Source organism: Phaseolus vulgaris, chromosome 8 (genome assembly GCF_051622355.1).
Source record: "Phaseolus vulgaris cultivar YP4 chromosome 8, ASM5162235v1, whole genome shotgun sequence".
NCBI classification, from domain to species: Eukaryota; Viridiplantae; Streptophyta; class Magnoliopsida; order Fabales; family Fabaceae; genus Phaseolus; species Phaseolus vulgaris.
The window spans coordinates 33,751,630-33,769,904 of NC_143505.1; the positions used below are offsets into that span (position 1 = coordinate 33,751,630).

The following is an 18,275-nucleotide window of genomic DNA, read 5'->3' on the forward strand; positions in this document are numbered from 1 at the left end:
GAGAAGCTTAAGAGGACCTACACGACACCTCCTTAAACCACTAAACCTCACCATAGTTAAGCTTGCTTAAGTAGAGTTATGGTAGCTTAAGGATCAAGCTACCTTCATCCTCTTCATCCATAAATAGCTCAAATGCACACCATGTATTCAGATTTGTATCAATTGAATGAAGTATTCAGAATTTAAATTTATTCTCTCCCAAATCTTCCTTTGCTAGAGAGTCTTCTAGACCTAATGAAAATCATAGAAAGTTGGTCTCACCGTTTTCTACCTCCTAGCACCTAAATCTCTCTCAAACCTTAGCAAATTCTCAAATTCGATGTAAATCTTCAACCATTCCACTGCCACTCCATGAAGTCTCCCATCCATCTTCTTGAATTGTGATCCGGTCGGTCATCGGTAGTCGATGACGTCAGTAGCAGATAACCACGTGGACCACTCGCACGGTGACACGTGGATCGGGTGGCAGAGAAATCGGGGAGGAGATCACCCGATATGGTTATCGGTGGTCAGTAACCGAGTGACCACCGAAAGATCAGTTCCAAGATAAACAGGTGACACGTGGATCAGGTGGCAGAGTAGTCATGGAGGAGATTCCCTGGTATGGAGATCGGTGGTCAGTAACCGAGTGGCCACCGACAGATCAATTCCAAGATAAACACCCGGGGGACGCGAGAAGCAATAGAGCACCGATCAGTCATCGGGTGCATGGTCATCGGGGTTTCGTGTTACACGCAGTTAAATTGGGACTGAGATTCCTAGCGAGAGCGTTACGCATGGACCTCGCATGATCATACCTCAGAGAAAGAAGAGCTCCTCGTCGGTATAGTCGTGTACGAGACTGGCCTGAGGGAGTCAGTAAACCGGTCAGTGATTGGTTACTCTCTCAACCCATTACGTGCATGGCATCGTGAAGGGGAAATCGTGTATGCAGAGAGCAATGCTTGGTGAGTGTGCCTAGTCCAGCCACACCTGGCGTTCTCCTGGGAATGTGCGATTTCACCCAGATGGAAGAAACGCGCTAAGTTACTCCGCAAGGGAATAACTTAGGCGCACAAGAGATGCGCTAGAGCCCTTCAGGTGGAGGCACGTGAACGGTTAGATGCGAGTTGCATGCCTCCACGAGTCACTGTCTGAGAGGGGCGCGACCCAGATAAAGGTGCACTCCGTGTCGTGAAAGGTACAGGCAGAAAACCCAGACACCCACGACCCTGACTGTGGTACGTTTTCGTACAAAAGCATAACAGAATTCTGACACGCGCAGAGGACAGCGTAGCAGAATTCTGTTAGGCACAGACACAGAGGGGGATAAAAAGAGGATCAGAGAGAAATACACACTGTTTTTTACACACATTATTTTCTAGTGATTCTGTGGTCTAACTTGAGCGTCGGAGTGCAAACGGCCGCTAGAGGCGCCGTCTGTGTGTTTGCAGGTTGCGTTCGGAGTTCCCAAGGAGGAGGTTCTAAGAGTGTTCCTGCAGATAGCATAGTTGCCAGAGGCGGGTCAAGCAAGCGACAAGGCAATTCCTCCACGCTCGAGTTGTCGGCAGGATCATTTGGCGCCCACCGTGGGGCCCGTTTGAATCGAGGTCCCACCCACACCAAAGTTTCTAGAGTTTCTCAAAGTCTTTGCTGAGTTTTTGCTGAGAAAATGAGGACAACGCGCTCCAGTTCAGTTGCGCCATCAACAGACGAAGATGCTGTGTCCATGACGCAAGTGATGGACATGATGAGGACGCTGCAGGAGAACGTGGCTGCCTCATGTTCTGAGCAGGAAAGGATGCACGAGGCGCTGGTGGCCTCGCAAGCAAGGAACGCGGAGCTCAACAGGATCAACGAAGAGCTGCGCAAAGCCCTTCAGGGTTTAGTTTTCCCAAGAGATCATGGACTCGGTGGTATCGGCTAGCACTGTGGCAGTGAAAGCGTCTTTCACTGGGGTGGAGGACCCTGAAGCCCATCTCACGGCGTTTCATACTCAGATGATGCTCTCAGGGGGCTCAGACGCGGTGTATTGTAAGGTGTTCATGAGCACTTTGAGCGGAACGGCGTTGGACTGGTTCGTCAGTATACCCACTGGCCACATTACCACGTTCCAACAGTTTTCCAAGATGTTTGTTGAGTAGTACATAGTGAACAAGGCACCACCTTTGGTGTCTTACGACTTGTTTGATATAAGGCAGTACCAAGGGGAGTCCTTGAAGGATTTCCTGAACAGATTCGGAGCTCGGATAGTCCGTTTGCCAGGAAAGGACGAAGAGATGTTCGTGCACGCCTTCAAAAAGGGCGTGTTTCCTGGGCCTTTTAGTGAGTCGCTCATCAGGAGCCACCCCGCCACGTTCGCCGAAATCCGGCGACGTGCTGTGGCTCATATCGCCGCCGAGAGCGAGGTCACCGAGAAGAGAGGAAATGTGGCCCCGGCTAAACCGCGCACCCAAGCAAGGGTACAGCCTCAGAGGGTAATGGAGGCGGCGGCGGGAAAGAGGGATCAAAGGACGCGTCATCCTTACGACCCTAAGAAAAATAAAAGCAAGGGACCAGGGCGCCCCAGGGAGAGTAATCGCCCCCCCAGGTATGAGTTTGTGATGGGTTTGGCTGATTTGATCGCCATCCCAAACATAGCTGCCAGGTTCAAAGTGCCTGAGAAAATGGCGAAGAAGATCTTGGGGGCAAAACCAGACGCATGGTGCGAGTTCCACAAGAGTTTTGGCCGCTCTATCAATTCGTGTTTGGCTCTGGGGCACCATCTCGCCGAGCTGGTCAAATGTGGTTTCCTGAAGGATTACTTGCCAGAGAAGCAAGCGGACCAAGCATCAGGGTCTCAACCGGCGAGTAGCGGAGGGCAACAGCACGAGGTGCCTATTCTCGGCGAGATCCACACCATAGCTGGCGGATTCTCCGGCGGGGGGTGCACATCGTCGCAACGAAAGAAGTATGCGAGGTCGACAATATCAGTAGAAGTCTTTGAAGATCACTCGCCCGACGTGGACATCACGTTCACCAAGGAGGACCGCAGGGACGTGGTGCCTCACGACAACGACCCTATTGTAATCTCGCTTGTCACGGCGGGAAGGACCGTCCACCGGGTGCTGGTCGACCAAGGAAGCTCAGCAGATGTGATGTTTTGGCCAACCTTTGAGAAGTTGCAACTGTCCCCTGATCAGCTAAGACCATATGGGGGCTGCTTGTACGGTTTTGCCGGCGACCAAGTGGAGGTGAGGGGGTATATCGAGCTGAGGACGACCTTCACTGACGGTTTGGCCTCACGAATGGAGAAGGTCAGGTACCTTGTTGTAAACGCCCCATCAGCATACAACATACTGCTGGGGAGGCCAACGCTCAACAGAACAGGAGCTGTGCCTTCGACAAGGCACATGAAGGTCAAGTTGCCATCTATGGAGGGTATGATCATCACTATTTGCTCCGACCAGAAGGAGGCAAAGAAGTGTTACGAAAATAGCCTCAAGAACAAGAGGTCTGTGTGCCACGTAACCACAACGCCTCCCCCTAGCGTGGAGCCGGAGCGCGAACCCCGACGAGCTTCGGATGCGGCGTTAGAGGTGGTCACCGAGGGCGATGTGCCGATGGGGAATGTAGAGGCAAGGTCGGAGAGAAACTGCTCGGAGACCGCCAGAGAAACCGGTATTGCGAGGGCGCTGATCGCCAGCGAGAGGCAACCTCAGCCAGTGGAGGAATGGCTCGAGAAGGAGATCAGTGGTAAGGTGTTTAAGCTGGGAAGAACCCCGGATAGCAAGACGCAAGACCAGATCGCCGAGGTAATAAGTAGACACTTGGATGCGTTTGCGTGGGCTGCTTCAGATATGCCGGGGATCGACCCCGATTTCTTGTGCCATCGTTTGGCAATGGACCCCCAAGTCAGGCCCATCCGCCAAAGAAGAAGAAAATTCAATGAGGAGAAGAGACAGGCGATCAAAGAAGAGACACGGAAACTACTTGCAGCGGGCCACATCAGGGAAATCCAATATCCAGAATGGCTCGCTAACGTCGTCCTGGTCAAGAAGAGCAGCGGAAAGTGGCGGATGTGCGTTGACTTTACAGACTTGAACAAGGCCTGCCCGAAGGACTCTTACCCTTTGCCAAGCATTGACGCCCTAGTAGACAGTGCATCAGGGTGCAAGCTGCTCAGTTTCCTGGATGCCTTCTCGGGGTACAACCAAATCAAAATGCACCCCATGGACGAAGAGAAGACCGCCTTCATGACGGAAAGGTCATGTTATTGCTACAAGGTGATGCCCTTCGGGTTGAAGAATGCAGGGGCCACGTACCAAAGGCTGATGGACAAGGTGCTCGTGCCCATGCTCGGAAGGAATGTGCAAGCATACGTCGACGACATGGTCGTGACGTCCCTGGAGAAAGACAAGCATGTCGCAGACTTGGAAGAGTTGTTCACCAGAATAGCCAGGTACAAGCTAAAACTGAATCCTGAAAAGTGCGTTTTTGGTGTAGAAGCAGGGAAATTTCTGGGGTTTCTTCTGTCAGAGAGGGGAATTGAGGCTAACCCCGAGAAGTGCGCCGCCATTTTGGCAATGAGGAGCCCCGCCAATGTGAAGAAGGTGCAGCAACTCACGGGGCGGATGGCCGCCCTGTCTCGATTCGTATCGGCAAGCGGAGAGAAGGGCCACCCATACTTCCAATGTTTGAAGAGAAACAACAGATTTGTTTGGACAAAGGAGTGTGAGGAGGCCTTCATAAAGCTCAAGGAATATTTGGCGAGCCCTCCAGTTCTGTGCAAGCCCCAAGACATAACACCCCTCAGGCTGTACTTTGCCATAACTGAGAGGGCGATCAGCGCAGTGCAAGTGCAGGATCAGGACCAGACCCAAAGGCCTATATATTTCGTTAGCAAGGTGCTGCAAGGCCCGGAGGTAAGGTACCAGGCCCTAGAAAAGGCAGCATTAGCGGTTGTATTCTCGGCGAGGAGATTGCGCCATTACATCCAGAGCTTCACGATACTGGTGATGACTGATCTGCCGATCCAGAAGGTTTTGAAGAAGCCCGATGTGGCTGGAAGGATGGTGAAGTGGGCGGTCGAGCTTTCGGAGTTCGACATCAAGTATGAACCCCGGGGATCGATCAAAGGGCAAGTCTTCGCCGATTTCGTGGTCGACTTGTCCTCCGAAGTGGCACAAAACGCCGAGAGTGATTTTCGCTGGGTACTCTCTGTTGATGGGTCGTCCAACCAGCTGGGCAGCGGGGCTGGGGTCATCTTGGAAGGGCCCAACGGAGTGTTGATAGAGCAGTCATTGAGGTTTGCTTTCAAAGCAAGCAACAACCAAGCAGAGTATGAGGCTTTGATCGCTGGAATCCTGCTGGCTAAGGAAATGGGGGCGAAAGTGCTGATGGCCAAGAGCGACTCGCTGTTGGTCACGGGACAAGTAACTGGCGAGATCCAAGCCAAGGACCCGCAGATGGCAGCCTACTTGGAGTACGTGCAAGAGCTAAGAAGATCTTTCGCTTCATTTGAAGTGGTGCACGTGCCAAGAGAACAAAATGTCCGAGCTGACTTGCTAGCCAAGCTCGCCAGTTCGGGCAAGGGGGGTAGGCAGAGGACTGTCATTCAAGAAACTTTGAAAGCACCTCGAGCATTCGTGGCAGACCACCAAGTTCTCTATGTTTGTAGATCAATGGGAAGACCGGTGAGAAGTCATAGGTCCCTAACGCAGGAAACTCTGAGGGCGCCGAGGGTCAGAGCGCGCCCAGCAGAAGAAGGGGCAAGGTCGATGCAGATTTGCGCTGTCCACGAGCCAGACACGTGGATAACGCCTTACCAACGTTATTTAGCGGATGGTGTGCTTCCAGTGGACTCAGCTGAGGCCAGAAAAATAAAGAAGAGCTCCAGCAAGTTTACCCTTATTGACGGCGAGCTGTACAGGTTTGGATTCACGCACCCCCTTCTTGTATGCATACACGGAGAGAAGTGCACGAGGGTTATGGCTGAGCTCCATGAGGGAATTTGCGGGAGCCACATTGGAGGTCGATCGTTGGCGACAAGGACTATCCGTGCAGGCTATTACTGGCCCACGATGAGAGAAGATTGCAAGAGATACGCCCAGCGTTGCAAGCAATGCCAGCAGCACGCCGATTGGCACAAGGCACCCCCAGAAGAGCTGAAGTCGATTTACAACCCCTGGCCGTTCCATACTTGGGGAATTGACATTCTGGGACCCTTCCCATTGGCGATCAGGCAGATGAAGTACTTGGTGGTGGCGATTGAATACTTCACCAAGTGGATCGAAGCGGAGCCAGTGGCCCAGATCACCGCACACAAGATCGAGAGCTTTGTATGGAAGAACATAGTGTGCCGGTTTGGTGTGCCTAAACGCCTAGTGTTAGACAATGGGACTCAGTTTGCAAGTCACCTCTTGAAAAAGCTGTGCGAAGAGGTGGGGATACAACAGGTGTTTGCATCTGTCGAGCACCCACAGACGAATGGCCAAGTGGAGTCTGCCAATCGGGTGTTGCTGAGAGGATTAAAGAGAAGATTAGAGAAAGCTAAGCGATCGTGGGCTGAAGAGGTACCCCGCATAGTTTGGGCATACCATACCACTGAGCAGTCAGGAACCCACGAGACCCCCTTTAGTTTGGTTTATGGATGTGATGCGATGATTCCAGTCGAAATCCAGGAAAGCTCGCCGAGATTCCAGAACTTCGTGGCGGAAGACTCGAACGAAGAAAGAAGAATGAATCTGGATTTGCTGGATGAGGTCAGGGAGGAGGCGAGAGTGAAAGCCGAAGCGGTAAAGAGAAGAGTTGAGCGAAGGTACAACTCTAAGGTAACGTCAAGGCAGTTCAGAAGCGGCGATCTGGTGATGAGGAAGGCCCATCAGTATGAGATGCAGAACAAGTTATCGCCCAAGTGGACGGGACCGTTCAGAATAACCGAGGCGCTCGGGAATGGCGCCTACCGCTTGGAGACGTTAGAAGGAGGGGCGATTCCTCGCACTTCAAACGCCACACATCTCAAGTCGTATTACAGTTAAAGCCTTGTAAGTAAAGACGAATATGAAGAGATTTGAATAGTTTCTGTTTAAACAATTTCAAGGGGGCACTCTTTTTTCCCTAAGGAGGGTTTTTAATGAGGTCACCCAATAAAGAAGAGTTTTTCAAAGTTTAAAGCTTCTATGTTTGCATGCTTATGGCTTTGAGAGTTTTAGGAAAAAGGCCTTATTACTCGTATGTGATCTAGGGCAACAGTAAAATCGTATTGCATGCTCTCAGTTAAAAGTTTTTAAGTCCCCATCGTTTTTCGGCGATCGGCGGCATCAGTTAAAAGTTTTAAAGTCCCCATCGTTTTTCGGCGATCGGTGGCATCAGTTAAAAGTCTTAAAGACCTCGTCGTCTTTCGACGATCGGAGGCACCAACAATGATTAAAGACCTCAACGCCCTCGCGCGTCTTGAGGCGAGAAAGAGATAAAGTCCTCCTCGTCTTTGTGCGAGTGCAGACGAGAACAGATTAAAAGACCTCTCTGCACCAGCAGATAGAGGCAAGATTAAAAGTCCTCAGTGCATCCAGGGGGGCTGGAGATGTACACCCTGGGCAAGTTGAGGCACCAGATAAAGTCCTTCTCACCTTAGAGTGAGTTCAGGCAAGATAAAGTCCTTCTCACCTTAGAGTGAGTTCAGGCAAGATAAAGTCCTTCTCACCTTAGAGTGAGTTCAGGCAAGATAAAGCCCTTCTCACCGAGTGAGTTCAGGCAAGATGAGCTGAAAAGTCAGGGGTGTTTGTGGCCTTAAATGGTGGGAAGGGAAGGAAAATGCCTTTCCCCCTTTAAGTGAAACATCAATGTTGACCCAGTAAGACCAGATCATTGTTCTGAAACTCAGGGAGGTAGAGAAGGATCCGAAAGGCGCCTCTATCCCCAGATGAGGGAACAATGATCAGGTCAGGAAAAGAAGAAAGGTAACATCGCCAGAACCTTATGGCGTAAAAGTTGAGACAGTGAAGGGGTTGTGCGGCGAGCACCAGATCAGAAGAGTTCCGGGCGATGACAGAAGTAGGGGGGATTTCACTTGGCAGATCAGGTAAACTATATTTTAATACTAGTTTGAGTCAAAACCTGCTGCCTAGTAAGTGATTTTATGTTAAGGTTTGTTGCCTTAAGTTCACAAGTTTTATTGAACGTCATCGCCAAAGAATTGATAGTTGCTCAAGTTTACTTTGAGTTAACAGTTTGCCAAGTTTGTTATAAGGTTAAACAACTTGCTCGAGTTAAAAGCGGTACATGGAGGGTCAAGTTCAAGTATCGCTGAGTTCACGCAGTTGAGCAAGTTTCGCCAAACAAGGTATCACCTTTGACGATCGATGTCCTCTATGCACTTAGCGCTAGAGCGATAGAGAAGCAAAGTGAAGTACGAAGAACGATGACTGATGAGTTGTCGGTGGGTACGCTGCCCGAAGAACGATGACTGATGAGTTGTTGGTGGGTACGCTGCTTGAAGAACGATGACTGATCAGTCTTTTCCAAACAAATTCTTACACAACAAGCTGAGGCAGACAGACTACGCCTAGTCAGTCATCCAGTACAAAGCTATGCATAAGAACTGTTAAATACAAAGCTAAGGGAGTAACTAGTCGTGATCAAAGTAGAGGCCAAGATCAAAGAAGGCAGATCGCGCTAAGCCTAAGCTGGTTAACAGTTAATCGTGTGCAAAGAGAAAGACAAAGCTTAAGAAAATGCGAAGAGAAAGATATGCGTCTGAAACTATTATATATTAAGCAACAGAGTTTATACAAGTTCAAGTACAACAAATTGTGTAGAAGTGTAAAATTACAAAAAAAAAGAGAGAGAAAGAGCTCAAGGAGGAGGGATGAGTTTTCCATCTACCACTTCGTGATAAATGCTGAACTGGGAGAGGTCCAGATCCGGAAGAATGCATTTGATCTGCTCGAGTGCCAGCTCGAACCCATCAGCAAGGGCTTCAGCGCCCACGCCCATAAGGTCAACATTCTCCACTTCGAGCTTTTGCTTGGAGGCCTCCGCAGCATTCTTCTCGGTGGTAAGGGAAGCAATGGAAGAAGCAGCTTCTTCCAATTGGCCCTTTGCCTCAGACAGCTTGCTCACCGCCTCCTCAAGCTTCTTCTCCCCAGTAGTGGTCGTTTCTTTGGCAGACTCGAAATCCCCCGCCAGTTGTGAGTTCAGTTGGCGTAGGGAGGAAGTCTTGGCCTCCAGGTGGGTCACCTTGCCCGGCAACTCCACCACCTCGCAGTCCAAGACATTGATGGCTTGCCCCATCAAGATCTCAGTCTTGATGGTCTCTTGGACCTGCGCTAGGTACTCTCCCCTGGCTTTTTCCACCATACCCCTCATCAGCTCTACGGATCCTTGGGCAGCCTCAAAGTCACTTTGCAATGACTCCTTGTCATGCTCAAGCTCCTTGATCCTTTTCTCCAGGATTAGCTGCTTGCGGTGCTGGGTGGAAAACTCCAGGGACAGCACTATCTGCTTAGCCAGGTGCATGTCCACCTCCTCTCTGTTCCATTCGATAAGCTCCCGGCTGCGAATGAGCTGTCGGACCAAAGCAATGACTCGGCTGAAATTCTCATTGCTTGCTCCAGAGCCGCTTGGTCGAGAGCTGGCCCCGCTGCCTTCAGCGGTAGCGGCGGAGGTTGGCGGTGGTGGTGGCGTCACGAGAGGTCCCGGGAGATCCCCCGAGCGAGCAGAATCGCCCCCAGCAGGTGGAGTGGATTGACCAAGTGGTTGGCCTGCTGGGGAAGGAGATGGTGATCGAGCAGCTGGGGATGGCAGTTGTTTAGGAGAGGGAAAGCATGTTGGCACTAGGGCAGGTTGAATAGAAGGAGGCGAGGGCGAACCTTCCTCTATCTCCACTACCTCAATCTCCCCAGGCTGAAGAGATGAAGCCCCCCCAACCGTTGGAAGTTTCCTCTTGCGGTGTACGAGAGGAGAGCCAGAGCTCTCCTCTTCGGTTGAGGGAGCAGGAGCAGCAGATGAAGGAAAGGCCTTCACCAGCTTTCTTCTCTTCCTTCCTGGCTCGGGGCCTTCAGCTGGCGCGACCGAGAGAGGAGGAGCGGCGATAGGATCGGTGGTGGAAGAAGAGGAGCCAGTCCCTTTGGCCCCTTTGAGTCTAGCAAGCTCCAGCAAAGCTTTCCTCCTTTCCTTCCCTGACAACGTATCTACATCGGAGGGAAAAAGAAGAGTTAGATGGCATAGTTATGCAAGTGAGTCAAAATGTATGCAAGCATGCATGAGAATGTGCAAGTATCCTAAGAGGTGAAAGAAGAAGAGCCTACCTATGTATTTTTTCAAAGCCAACACATCAAACTCATGTTTGATGAGAAGAGCAGAGTTGTACTTGGCCCCCAGGAACAGCCCACATAGCTCGCGCTCGTAGGGGGCCATGGCTTCGAGATCCCGGGGTTTCTTGAACTCAACCCCAGGAACCCAGTAGAGGGGGTACCCCTCGAGCAATGTTGGACTTTGTGGGGTGGCAGATATCATGTAGAACTTGCCTTTCCAATCTTTGAAGGATTGCTGATACAGGCCCAAGAGCACCCGTCCAGCAACCCCATTCAGACTAACCCAGGACCTGTCCCCAGGGTTCTTCGCCTCGAAGAAGTAGAGAAACACATCCACGGAGGCGTTAAGCCCGAAGTAATTGCAGAGAATCTCAAATGCCCGGATGAAAGCCCAGGCATTTGGATGGAGTTGGCAGGGTGCGACGTTCAGCTCCATCATCACCTCCTTCTCGAAAAAGGTGAAGGGCAGGTGCAACTTCAACCTCTTGAAGATGGCGGAGTAGACGAAGGTGAAGGGCACCCCATTGGTGGCCCTGTCATCCGCGCAGATGGGCATCCCTCGAGGAGGAATGCGTATACAGATATTAAAATCGTTTTCCCTATCGACGGCGCAAGAAGGCTCATCTGGGTCGTTGCTCAGAAGGGATTTGAGGTGACCCTGCGGTAGTAGGGTGGAGGTTTCGGCCAGCAACGCCAAGGGAGCCCAGTCGTAGACCCTGGCGTTGTCATGGTAGGAGGTTGCATCGGGTGGTGGCGGCGCCGGTGCACTTGCTGAAGGCTGTGCACCAGAAGACGAAGCGACGATTCGAGCGGTTTGTTGTAAGCGAGCCATTGCGAGATAACTGCAATGGAGAAAAATGAAGGGTCAGAGGAATGGAAGAAGAAGAAATGATGAATGGTTCGGTGAAAAACAGAGGAAGGGAAGAAGAAAGAGATGTCCAGGCAAAAAAGAGGAAGAGGGAGAAGCAGAAAGTAGAGTGAGGGGCGCGAAAACCCTAGCGCGGGTCGAGAAGAGGAAAAACAGAGAAGATGAATGCATGATAATGAAAGGGACGAATGCAATCGGTGAAAAGAGCCTAAATAGACCAAGGAAGAAGAAAAACCATACCTTTGAGTGATCGCGAAAGGTTGGGAGGTAGAAAGCTTGAAGGGAGATGGGCGCGCAGAGAGGGAATTCGACGTGAGCCTGAGAGTATTGAAGAAGATGATGAAATAGTGAAAACGCGCGCCTATTTGAATAAGGGAAGCGCTAGCGGCACTCCACGCTGGCCGTTGATGCGGCCACGTGTCTTAAGATTAAGAAAGGAAGTTGTAACGTTAAAGGGCAACACGTGAGGTGGCACGTGATGCGGCCCCACTTGCCGCGTGGACCGAGAGCGCGACCACTTAGTCTCTTTGCTGAGAACGAGTTCACAGCTCGTGACTGGGGGGCTTGTGATCCGGTCGGTCATCGGTAGTCGATGACGTCAGCAACAGATAACCACGTGGACCACTCGCACGGTGACACGTGGATCGGGTGGCAGAGAAATCGGGGAGGAGATCACCCGGTATGGTTATCGGTGGTCAGTAACCGAGTGACCACCGACATATCAGTTCCAAGATAAACAGGTGACACGTGGATCAGGTGGCAGAGTAGTCATGGAGGAGATTCCCCGGTATGGAGATCGGTGGTCAGTAACCGAGTGGCCACCGACAGATCAGTTCCAAGATAAACACCCAGGGGAGAACGCGAGAAGCAATAGAGCACCGATCAGTCATCGGGGTTTCGTGTTACACGCAGTTAAATTGGGACTGAGATTCCTAGCGAGAGCGTTACGCATGGACCTCGCATGATCATACCTCAGAGAAAGAAGAGCTCCTCGTCGGTATAGTCGTGTACGAGAGTGGCCTGAGGGAGTCAGTAAACCGGTCAGTGATTGGTTACTCTCTCAACCCATTACGTGCATGGCATCGTGAAGGGGAAATCGTGTATGCAGAGAGCAATGCTTGGTGAGTGTGCCTAGTCCAGCCACACTTGGCGTTCTCCTGGGAATGTGCGATTTCACCCAGATGGAAGAAACGCGCTAAGTTACTCTGCAAGGGAATAACTTAGGCGCACAAGAGATGCGCTAGAGCCCTTCAGGTGGAGGCACGTGAACGGTTAGATGCGAGTTGCATGCCTCCACGAGTCACTGTCTGAGAGGGGCGCGACCCAGATAAAGGTGCACTCCGTGTCGTGAAAGGTACAGGCAGAAAACCCAGACACCCACGACCCTGACTGTGGTACGTTTTCGTACAAAAGCATAACAGAATTCTGACACGCGCAGAGGACAGCGTAGCAGAATTCTGTTAGGCACAGACACAGAGGGGGATAAAAAGAGGATCAGAGAGAAATACACACTGTTTTTTACACACATTATTTTCTAGTGATTCTGTGGTCTAACTTGAGCGTCAGAGTGCAAACGGCCGCTAGAGGCGCCGTCTGTGTGTTTGCAGGTTGCGTTCGGAGTTCCCAAGGAGGAGGTTCTAAGAGTGTTGCTGCAGATAGCATAGTTGCCAGAGGCTGGTCAAGCAAGCGACAAGGCAATTCCTCCACGCTCGAGTTGTCGGCAGGATCAAATTACATCAAGAAAGCTCTATGATAGAAAAGGATGATAAAAGAATATTCATTAATCCATTAAGCTAGTGTCTATCGATTTTAATTTAATAATTTATTTTATTTTATATTAATTTTAGTTAACTTGCAATATATAATATCATTATAAATCGTGAAGGGAATTTTTAGTTTTAAGTATTTATTAAAATTTATGCATTTTTGAATAGTTAGCTAATATTTTAATGAATATCTTAAAGAAACAAAAATATTCATATAAAATAATTTATTTTTGAGTATGTTTTGTTCTCATAAGAAAAAGATAATACTACATACTTTATGAGAATATATCTGTCATAAAGGCTATACAATATAAATTGTGTATTAGATATTAAAATAATAATATATTAATATTTAGATTTTGAGTTATTAAATATATGATTTATGAAGTTAGAAGATTGTATAAAATTGATTTGTATTAGGAAATTGAAGTGAATCGTTTTTAGAGCTTGAACGTAAATTTGTGATAATTTAACAATTATTTAAAGAAAAAGGAAATATTTGTGGCGTGTTGAATAGAGATGTAGTGAGAAAGCATTTGAAAGTGGGTAATTAGTAGAAGATGATGTGCATGTAACGCAGGATTTGAAGACACCGACATACACGGCACAACGCAGAGGAAATATGGTCTCTCTTTTTCTTCCTCTCAATGCCCGCTATTTACTCTCCTTCTTCGTCTTCTCTTGTTCCTGGAGACAAAGAAAAACAGAAATCCTTCTTCGTTGGTAAAAAATGAATGACATGAAGGAACAACACAAAGAGCATTGGGGACTCTCCCGCCATGAAAGAACGTAGGAAGCGCAACGGCATCGTTTCATGGAGGGCGCTCTTCTGGTCTACCCTACTCCTGCTCGTCTCTTCCATCTTCTTCACCACCCTCTTCTTCTACCCCCTCAACGACTCACAATCACCGCTCCTGTTCAGATGGGAAACTCCACCCACCACCTCTCACGCCACAATCACCATCCGCGAAACCGTCATGCTTCCCGACCAGGTTCTCATTTTCCTAAACTACCCTCCCTCTTTCCGCTTCCACAGCAAACACGACCTTCTCTGCCTCTACTTCTCCGCCGACTCAACTTCCAGGCTCACTCAGCCGCCCATTCAGCTCCACATTGCACGCCTCCACGAGCAGATCGTGCGGTGCGCGCTCCCTCCGCGTGGCAACACGGTCTCGATTTTCATAAAATCAGACGGCGTCCTTCCCACCAAAGATTCATCCACTCACCACTGGACCCCACTCGTGTACGAAGCCCTCTTCGACCGCGACAACACCACCCTCGTCTTCGTCAAGGGCCTCAATCTTCGACCCGAGAGACTCATAGAACCCTCCAGATTCCAGTGTATCTACGGCTGGGATTTCACCAAACCCAAATTCTTTCTTAAAACTGAGGTCATATCAGGTGCACAGGAGATCATAAGGTGCAGAACACCAAAAAGCATCTTAATAGGCCAGGCCCACTCCATCAAAGTGACGATTCAGACGAGAGACACAGTAATATTTCCTTCCATAGCTCGTCCTGGGCTTTGTGCACGACACAATACGCCGAAGAAAAAGGCTTATGAGATTTGTATATGCACCATGCTCCGCAACCAAGCTCGGTTCTTGAAAGAGTGGGTAATGTACCATGCGAAAATCGGAGTCCAACGTTGGTATGTCTACGACAACAACAGCGATGATGATATAGAAAACGTGATTTATTTCCTACAAAGAGTTGGTTACAACATATCGCAACACCTGTGGCCTTGGGTGAAGACACAAGAAGCTGGGTTTGCGCATTGTGCCCTGCGGGCACGGTCCTCGTGCAAGTGGGTTGCGTTTATTGACGTGGATGAGTTCTTCCATATAAGGATGAAAGGGGGCTTGTCCGATGTGATTTGGCAGCATGCAAAGCCCGGAGAGAACGTTGGTGAGATTAGGACACTGTGTTATAGTTTTGGGCCTTCGGGGCGGCGAGAAGTACCAAAAGAAGGCGTAGCGATGGGGTACACATGTCGATTAAGTGGAAGTGAGAGGCACAAGAGCACAGTGAGACCCGAGGCACTGAACCAGAGTTTGATCAATGTAGTGCACCACTTCCATCTAAGTGCGCCATTTGTGGCTGTGGATGCGGACAAAAGTAAGATTGTGATTAACCATTACAAGTACCAAGTGTGGAAAGTGTTTAAGCAGAAGTTCTATAGGAGGGTGGCAACTTATGTTGCAGATTGGAAGGAAAAGCAAAATGCTGGGTCTAGGGATAGAGCACCTGGTTTAGGGACCAAAGCGGTTGAACCTGCTGACTGGGCCAACCGGTTTTGTGAGGTTAAGGATTTCGGTTTGAGGAATTGGGTCTTCAGGCATTTCTTAGATCACCGCACCCATCTTCTGCCTTGGCAACCTGAGTTTCACCATCATATCAGAAAGAGGCGAAGACCAAAGGACAAAATCATCATACAGCCATTTCTTTAGGACTATAAATTTCTTTCTCCATTTTCCTTTTCTTTGTTTTTCATAACTTTATATTAACTTCCTCTTCCACCGATTAATACCCTAAACCCTTCCTAGATAACACATAATTACTTTACTAATTTCTTCTTTTATTTCCACATAGATATAGCAAAATTATAGCCTCTTAACCATTTTAAATATTGCTTTTCCTGTTTTACTTCAAATAACAATTACTATTTTTAAATAAATACTGAAACAAAAACAAATTATCATCTTCCAAAGTTGTTGTTGCAAGTGACCAATGATAATGAGTTTGCCTACTTCTTTCCATTTCTAAAGTTGCACCTCTTTCCTCTCGAGTACTATATATTTATAGGAAAATGTTGGTTGAACAACCGCTTATCTCATTGCTCCAGTGTACAACTGCACATGTGGCAAAAAAATAAATATTAAATTGTTGTTGTGGGGTCCACAATTTTTTTTTTGAAAAGGTTTAATCTTTGGTTCAAATTTCCATTAGGGTTACGATACTCTCCCTCTTTCAATTTCTTCTTCTTTTGGTGGCTGAACTCTCCCTCTTTCAATTTCTTCTTCTTTTTGTCCCGTGGTTCACCAGTGCACCGTTCCCTCTTTGAATTTCTTCTTCGCAAAGGTCTCGTGGTTCTCCAGTGCATCGTTCCCTCTTGCAGTTTGTTGTTGTATTGATTTCCTGTGTCGTGGTTCCGTGGTCTTGTTCTTCGTTGTCGTCGTCGACCGGTGTTTGCTCGGTGGACACCCTCCATCTCTTTTCATGGTGGTTAGGTGATAAAGATAATATATTTTTGATTCAATTTATTATGAAGTGAAACATTGTTGTGTGATTTTGATGTTGTTGTAGAGCCTCTTTTGATTCAATTTTAGTTTGAGTTTCGTGTTGAAGGAAGTTTGAAGCTTTTCTTCCTTGAATGTTGAACTGTTGGTATTGTTGTTATTACTAGACACATTGATATAAAATTGATAAATTTTTTTCACAGTGATGAAGTTAGAGCATATAAATTGTATGTTCTAATCGTTAAACAAACGAGTTTGGTAATTGTTGGTTTAGGGTTTAGTAGGAATATGTGGTTGGGGTGGGCATGATGTGGGCAAAAAGTGCGTTAGATAAGATTTTTAGAGTCCATCAGCTTATTGAGTGTGATTGTATAAGTTGGGAGACCATGAACATTTGACATGTGCTCCATTTCCTGCATCTATTGCATGTTGAGCTTTGAGGTTGTTGTTAGTAGAGGATAATTGTTTGAAACACTTTGCAGGCAAGACTTGATGAGAATCAACTAAAGGTGGCTTTTTATAATGAAGAACAAGATCATTCGCCTTCACATTTAAAGTTTTTCTTGTTAATCTTTGCAAAAGATAAAGCCCAAGCCCAAGCCCAAGCCCAAGAAGGCCAAAACCCATAAAAGCCCAAAGACCATCGCATGAAGGGCAAGGCCAAGTTTTAAATAAATATTGTTTAGAAAGGTGCTTAGAGGGAAACATTAGAAACCTCTATTGTTAAAGCATCTTTTAGTCTTTAGTTAAGAGTCTTAGGGGGGTGTATTAGTAGATAGGTGTAGGAGTAAATAAGGAGGTGCCAAAGTGAGAGAAAGGATCACACCTTCCTCATGCCTTGTTTTAGGCGCAAATTCTAGAAGCTTTTTGGGAGGGAGTTTTTTTTGAATTTGTGTAGCTTACATTTCAGCACCTTAGGCTATAAATAGAGGTGCTCTCTTTGTAAAATTGAGATTGGAATTAATCTAAGAAAACTCTACTCAAATTTTGAGTGACCTTTGGAGAGCTTTTGGAGCCTTCTTCTCTAGTCTTATCTTGATGGATCAATGGAGTCCTCAAGTGGCGGCATCACTCTCATCTAGGAGCATTCCACACTTCTAGTGGCGAGATCATCCATCCTCCTTCCATCTTCATGAGCATTCTCTTCTCCTTCCTTCCTTTCTTCTTCTTCAATTGTTCATGTTGCTTTGTGTTCTTGAGTTTTTCAGTTTCGGTTTTTCTATTTTCCAGCACTTGTTCTTTTTTGTTGTTTAATTCTGTTCGGTCATTCCAGTTTTCATATCTTTGTTGATTCAATTTGACAATATTTGGTTCATCCAAATGAGTTTGGGATTTGGTGCTAGTTATTGGTGAGTTCTTGTCTTAGAACCATGATCCAACTCTAAGAAAAGTGCCTCTATATTTTCCAGCTCAAGGTGATTCCTAAAAATGTCAAGAATCTTGTTCTGTGTGGCTATTGGAATCACATCATGTGGTATCATGAGTCTTAGGTTCATTCTTGTTTAATTGTTGAGTTGTGTGCACTTTATTTCAAGAGCTCTTTAATTTCTTGCAATTTAAGTTTCTGTTTTAGAATTTTAATTGAGTATTCTTGCTGTTTTTCTTTTGCTCCAAGTGTTTGTGGAAAGGTTTATGGCACTCATAATTCTTATGAGTATGGTTGCTCTTTTGGAATGGCATTATCCTTCCTAGAGTTTACCTTAAGCTTCCTTTCACTTGTTACAATTTGTGATGTGTCTTTTAATTTTTGAATCATGTCAAGTTTTGTCTTAGTCATGTTATTCCATATATGTCATTACTTCTAGTAGTACTTTTATTGTTTTGATTGTTTCTTGCTTTGGTGTCATATAATTTTCTGAATTGATGTTGATCCTTTGTGCATTTTCTTTTTAGATTTGAGTTCATACTTGTATTCTAGACCTATACAAGTTCCAATACATCATTTTCTATTATGTCTTTGCTAGTTCATCATTCTGTTTTTTTATTCCTATTAGGATTCCTCTGTTTCTGAAAAAAAGTGCTTACTGTTTTTCCTTATTGCAACTGATTTACGTACTGTAAAATTCTGAAATTCTGGATTTGAGATATTCAAAGTGTTATAAAAGAATAGAAAAAAGAATCATTCAAA

The 18,275-nt window shown here is 47.4% G+C and overlaps 1 protein-coding gene across 1 annotated transcript; it reads left to right on the forward strand.

Moving 5' to 3' along the window:
- Window positions 1-13,686: 13,686 nt before the first annotated feature.
- Window positions 13,687-15,444, forward strand: LOC137825869 (C3H4 type zinc finger protein (DUF23)). Its single transcript, XM_068631664.2, has one exon. The coding sequence runs from the start codon at window positions 13,688-13,690 to the stop codon at window positions 15,356-15,358; it is 1,671 nt and encodes a 556-aa protein (XP_068487765.2). The 5' UTR covers window position 13,687; the 3' UTR covers window positions 15,359-15,444.
- The last annotated feature ends 2,831 nt before the right edge of the window (window positions 15,445-18,275 follow it).

What these genes read in the sequence shown, in the direction of transcription:
- LOC137825869 (XM_068631664.2), top strand. Translation starts at nt 13,688, where the DNA reads ATGAAAGAACGTAGGAAGCGCAACGGCATCGTTTCATGGAGGGCGCTC.